Here is a 6,235-nt window from a genome sequence, read left to right as displayed (position 1 = left end):
GATGTATGATATTTTTATCTCGAAATGACCATAATCCAACTTGCGGAATTAATTAATTTATTGAGCCTTGCGAAACAAATGCAGTCCAATAAAAAAGCCCAAGATGCCATATTCTGGGGTCCAACCAAACTGGCTCAAAGACATTATTATCATTTTTTTTTTTTTTTTTTTTTGCTTTTTCCCATTAATTTCTATGCTAGCAGCTATTTCAAAAAACGTAACTGTTGGTATGAGTTTAATTGCAAAGCACTGGGATATTAGTTTTTGATATGGCAGTCAATGCATTTTGATGCAATTGTAAGTTGGAAGAGGGAAGCTTTCAATGGCCAAAAAGACCATTGCTGGTGTGTTCGCAAATTCAATCAAGGTAATGCAATGTTTATGGTTAGCTACTATGTTTTGGTTCGGTATCCAATGTCAAGAACTTGTGCAAAATGGAGCTGATATATGCCATTTGTGCATATGATGGGCATAAATTCAGAAACCATAACCACGTTGCTAAACAATCTGAAATCTGATACAAAAGAATCATACAAAAAGTAAAATTCACTAGGTTCGTTTGTACTTAAAAATTACAACCTTCACAAGCCAAAGGAGATAGATAGACTAAAGAGGGTGATGATTCTTACCAAGACAAGATGCTTTAACTTTTGCGGTAAATAAATTGGATGATCCTTCTGAACTCTTTTTCTAAGACTAACAAGGACGCCTGCAAAATGTTGATCTCGAAAGTTTGGTAGGAGGTATTAATATAGGCTATACCCGAAAAACTGGCTAATGATGATGGCAAATCCAAGAGCAATTGCTACAAAGGAAGAAGCCCATGTAAGTTTCTCAGTTATTCTTGGCACCCTATCCTTTAATGCCTGGCTACATGAGCCTATAAACACCGTATAGCTTCCCATTGCAACCACAGTCCCAAACAAGAACATAATAAGAAATGCAGCTCCAGCTATGCGAGAAGGCAAGGCAAGTGCTGGCAAGACCATCATCAATGCATCTGGTTGAAGCCCATGGACTATCCCAGTGGCAAAAGTGGCAAAACCAATTTTCTTCTTCCCAACTGCTGGGTTTTCGAGTGATTCGTAAATGCTAACATCACACTCACCATTTTCCAAGGCAACACATGGGGTGGGGACTTCTGAAGCTTCCCTTATGCCCATAGCACCAATAGCAAGAAGAGTAACTCCCACTACTCTGGTGCCCCATGTTCGGATTACTTCAATGTGGAGCCGGTCTTTTAACAGCAGAAACAGTAAGCCAAAAATAACCTGACCAGCATCATGGCCACACCCCCAAAGTGCTCCAACAGCAGCACTTTCCATGCGGCTACGACCGATTGAGAGTGGAGCTAAAGCAGCAAGGTGGTCAGGTCCTGATAGTGTGTGTAAGCAACCAGCAAAGAAACCAGTCCAAGCGCTACTAAGTAATTCAGTCTGAATAAGTCTTCCCCCAACTGCAGCAGCAGCAGGACCCCCTGCCTTAGCTGCACTTTGAAATGTTGCAAAAGCCGCCGGTGCAAAAACTGGTTGAAGAAAGATCATAATGAGAGCAGAGAGTACCATACATTTCCCCACATTGATTACCTGTAAAGTATATAGGGTGATCGAACATTTGAAGTTAAAACCATAGTATTAGTATTAGGACTCCGCAAACCATCTTTAAAATGTATCATTATTTTAGGTAAGTTTTAGCTACCAATTTCAAGTTGATTGCAAGAAAATAATTGTAACAACAATAGACGTTATAATATAAAAATCCTAGTTCTACAATAACTTAAAACAGTTCAAACGCAACAGAACTCACCAATTAGCACCCAGTGCAGATCCTCAAAATATGATGCATGAATCCTTGTGCAGTACAGATACTAATGGTTACAGTACAGGCACTGATTACAAAGTTGACATGTTCAGTTTGTGTAAACTATAACCAAATCATGGATTTTATGAGAACTTTTAAAACAAAACGGCACCTCAACACAGATAAGAACACACAAACTTAAATTTTAATCCAATTTCAAACGGTAAGGATCCAATGGGTGCTTCCAAACATAAATTTTACTAAACATATCAGTTTTTTTTTTTTTGGATAAGGACTAAACAGATTAATTGGCATCGATTAAAAGTTACCAATTAGGTAGGTTCTGAAATAATGGGGTCGCCATGTAGATAAGGATGAGGATGAGGTGCAAAACGAAATAAAAATGATAGAGAGGATTATATAAGAAAATGAGGTGGAAGCCATGCAGTGGTAATAGGTAAGTGAAAATCATATTCATATACATATTAATTGAAAACATCATTTCTGGCATAACCCTCTTTATGTCTACTAAAAGAATACTAAAGGATATAAACCAAACTGCTAAGCTCAATGTTTTGAAACATTAAGAGACTGGTCTATGGCACTGGGCACCATGTTTGTAAACTCCACTTCTTTCCTGCTAGTGAACAAATAACCCACTGTTCTCCAAATTCAACCAATAATACATAGCAAAAGGTAAACACAAAAACAAAACAAAAAAATCTTTTTGATACTAGCATCTGGATGCATGTTTCAAATTAAACAACATCACGAGGTTTTCATGATATTCAAAAGAAAGAACCTGACCTCATTCAGCAAGTGGCATAAAATGTCTAATGTTTAGATTTACAGTTCCTCATCTTATTATAAAAAATATCGCCCTTCTGCACCCTTTTCACTAACCTCTCCTCCACAGGGTGCACACAGATACAAGCATGCTTATTACTTTTTTACGTATCAATTTAAGTATCTAGTAGGTCATGTAAAACTACCAGAATATTCTTCACCTTATAGACATCCAATGGCTAAAATTTATCTATACACGCTTACCCATCCCCACTTATGGATATTAATTTATACCCTTTTGGTTATGACTATATTTTCAGTGGAAAAGGGTAATTAAATAACCATTTTTATTAGTAATTATATAACCTTTTAAAACTTCTTGAAACGAATTTGGAAAATTAAAAAGAGAACGGTTTCCATTATTTCATTGGGTTTGTATTCCAGAAAAAGAAAAGCAACAAGAAAAATGGAACCAAGATAACTGTAATAGAAAGACAATAGAGATAGCCGTTTGGTTTTCTTTCTTTCTTTCTTTTTTAATTTATTTTTTTGGTGATGGCTACACAATTTCACATTTAGCTGCCTGAACATGTGCCCTAATCCTTCATGAATTGCAACCAAGTTCTCGATTTAGCTGGGACATATAAAAACCCTCCTAGAACGGGAAAAAAGATGGATAGCAGAACATAATGCCTAAAAATGCTCGAGTAAGTAAGTGAATTTTGGGATTTTGGCTTCCCTTTCCTCATTCAGAGAACCGAACAATCATTGTAGTAAATGAGCATTTGCAATCATAATAGAAGACCCCACAAAGGAAAAATAAACAAGACAGTTTTTACAAAATAATTTCACAGAGATCATACCTTTTGTTGATCAGAAGTCCCGAGTGAGACCCGTTTGAGAAAATGGGATTTGGGCACCGACCCAGCTGGCGAGCCGACCAGGGAAGAAGGTAGAGCTGGTGAACTACTCGATACAGAAGACGACCAAGAAGAGGAGGAGGAAGATGGGTTTTTCCTTTTGCAAGAGAATGAGCTGACCCGTTTGGAGTCGGGGCGAGTTGGGTGGAGAAAACGGAGTCTGGCCCAATCAAATCCGCAGAGCCGATGATGGAAAAAGGGAGAGTGTTTCGGGTGAAGCTTAAAAGGGGTCGGAGAGGATGAGTATAGAAGCCTTTCCATGGCCTCTTTGGTATCTCTCTCCGTCCGTCTGGGGAGGGAATTAGCTGAGAACAGCGAGCGAGAGAGCGAGGGAGAATGCGATGAGGGTAGTTGCGGATAAAGTGGCTCAAGAGTTCAACTGAAAATTGAACACAAAGGGTTATGAGAGTGTTTTATGGTAATCTTTTGGTTTATTAATCTAGAGATGTGCTACGCATAAATTCCACACACCATTTATAAAATATGTGATTTTATTTTTTTATTCTTATATTTTATATTTTATACTTTATGAAATATGAGAGAAAAAAATAAATTCACATTTTTTTAAATAATATGCAAGAATGTAAGACTTATGTATAAAATTTTTCATTAATCTAACCCTATCCCTATCTTTATATGGAAACAACAAAAAAAAAAAAAAAAAATCTCATAACCCATACAAAAGTTCTCATTTCTTAAAAAATTTACTATTATTTATTATTATTTTTATCTATTTTTTACTATTATTTTTAACTAATTATTATTATTCAATATTCTATTATTATTTTTTCATTAATATTTACAGAATATACCGCCCAAACGCAAAATCAAAATAAAAAAAATTGACTGTCGAACCTACGACATTATTATTTTCTAAATCATTAACCTCGGATAATTGTGTTAATTTGTACTGGTTTCCAAGAAAATTAATCCAAATAATTGAATAATGTTAAGTTACAATAAACCAACTTATTGACTTGGACAAATTACAAAGTTGTTACTTTGAAAATAGCCCATAATGCCATGTCAGCTCTTTTTAGAATTTTTCTTTAAAATTCCTATGCTTATGCACAGAATTACTCTTTTACCATTATCCATGTCGATTGATCAACAACTTCGTGTCGGCCATCATCATATCATTATTTGACCAGTAAAAGGAACTAGAGGCCTCCTTGTGTCCACATTTGCCATTGAATTAGCCCACTGAAAACAAAACAAAATAATGCCTTAAAAAGTCTGAAATCTTATTTATTTCATCAATCTTATTTATAATTTATTTATTTTTCAAGGGCCAATGAGCTGAATTGGATGTCAAACACCACCAGATCTCCTCCTCATTCCATTCACGAGGCTGTCCGGCTAAGAGCTAACTCGGGAGTTTGGCTTCATTGCTCTCTGCCTCAGAACACGTCAGACCCAAAACACGTACACGGCCCGCGCTTTCCGTCGCACAGCGCAGACAGTCCTCGCGCTTGGGTGTGCGCACCACACGCACATAAGGACGAAAGTAATGATAATACACCAAAACTGGCCTCTGAGGTTGCTATTGTGTGGTTACAAATGGAATCCCCATACAGTTGGGCCCGAGTAAACCAATTTGGGCCACACCGCCATCTTTTGTTGGGCTTATTTTGGATGAAAACGATGATGTAGACATTTCGGTCATTGTCTGATGGATTGGGTTGGGCCACCAGAGTCGCCTTACCCACTTTTTGTCATTTTTGAGAGAGAAGGATAAAAAGTGTCCTTACGTGTCGACTTGTCAGTGGGCCAGGTCATTTTACGACAATAATTTCACTTACTATTGAGATAATTAATTTTTTAATTAAAAAATAATTTATCCAATCTAAATTTCGTATATTCTTTTAAAAAAAATAAATAAATATAAGACTCGTGTAAAAAATCTAACATTTTAATATTGAGTTTCACTATTTTTTAATGGAATACACAAAATTTAGAAAATTAGATAGTGAATTGAAATGAGATAAAAATTAAATAAAATATTATTATAAAATTATTTTTTAATATTATTATTATTTTAAGATTTGAAAAACGTTAAATTGTTTATTATATTTTTTTATAAAAATTTAAAAAAATTATATATAATGATAAAATAAAATAAGATAAAATGAGATAATTTTATTGTGCAAACGGTGCTTAGCTTTTTTTTTGTCAAGTGGTAGTATAATTTATCTTTTGTAAAAGATTTGTGAAGTGGTAATATTTTTACAGGCAATCAAGCTGATCTAACTGGTGAAGATAACATGTTACGCTGCACTGCATTTGCACCATAACATTCCAAGTTTATTCAGAAACAGAGTCGGTGCAATTTGAGAGCTTTGTGTTTCACTTGGCATATTTGGCAGCGTCTCCGGCAATTAGCTTTCATGGCCAAACCGATTTCGATTGAGGTTTGGAACCCAAATGGAAAATACAGAGTTGTTATCACAAAGCCCATGCCCGGAACTCGCTGGATCAATCTCTTATGAACAAGATTGTCGGGTCGAAGTAGTTTCATTTTCTTATTCTTCTCTCCAGTGAGTCTCTCTTCTTTTCATAGTTACTCGTCTTTATCGATGGAGTTTTGGTCATGTTTTTTCAGATATGTACAAGAAAACTGTACTGTCTGTGGAAGATATCATTGCTTTAATCGGCGACAAGTGCGACGGAGTGATTGGACAGGTGATTTACTTTTGACCGAATAAATCATTTTTGAACTGCTCAGAAAT

The 6,235-nt window shown here is 35.7% G+C and overlaps 1 protein-coding gene across 1 annotated transcript; it reads right to left on the bottom strand.

Moving 5' to 3' along the window:
* Nucleotides 1-531: 531 nt before the first annotated feature.
* On the bottom strand, nucleotides 532-3,905 carry LOC121257538. The gene is made up of 2 exons (XM_041158569.1): nucleotides 3,450-3,905; nucleotides 532-1,586 (listed from the first exon to the last, which is right to left on the bottom strand). The coding sequence occupies exons 1-2, from the start codon at nucleotides 3,765-3,767 to the stop codon at nucleotides 747-749; spliced, it is 1,158 nt and encodes a 385-aa protein (XP_041014503.1). The 5' UTR covers nucleotides 3,768-3,905; the 3' UTR covers nucleotides 532-746.
* Between the last annotated feature and the right edge of the window lie 2,330 nt (nucleotides 3,906-6,235).

This window comes from Juglans microcarpa x Juglans regia, chromosome 3S (assembly GCF_004785595.1).
Source record: "Juglans microcarpa x Juglans regia isolate MS1-56 chromosome 3S, Jm3101_v1.0, whole genome shotgun sequence".
NCBI lineage: Eukaryota > Viridiplantae > Streptophyta > Magnoliopsida > Fagales > Juglandaceae > Juglans > Juglans microcarpa x Juglans regia.
This window is presented reverse-complemented; position numbering and strand designations above follow the sequence as displayed.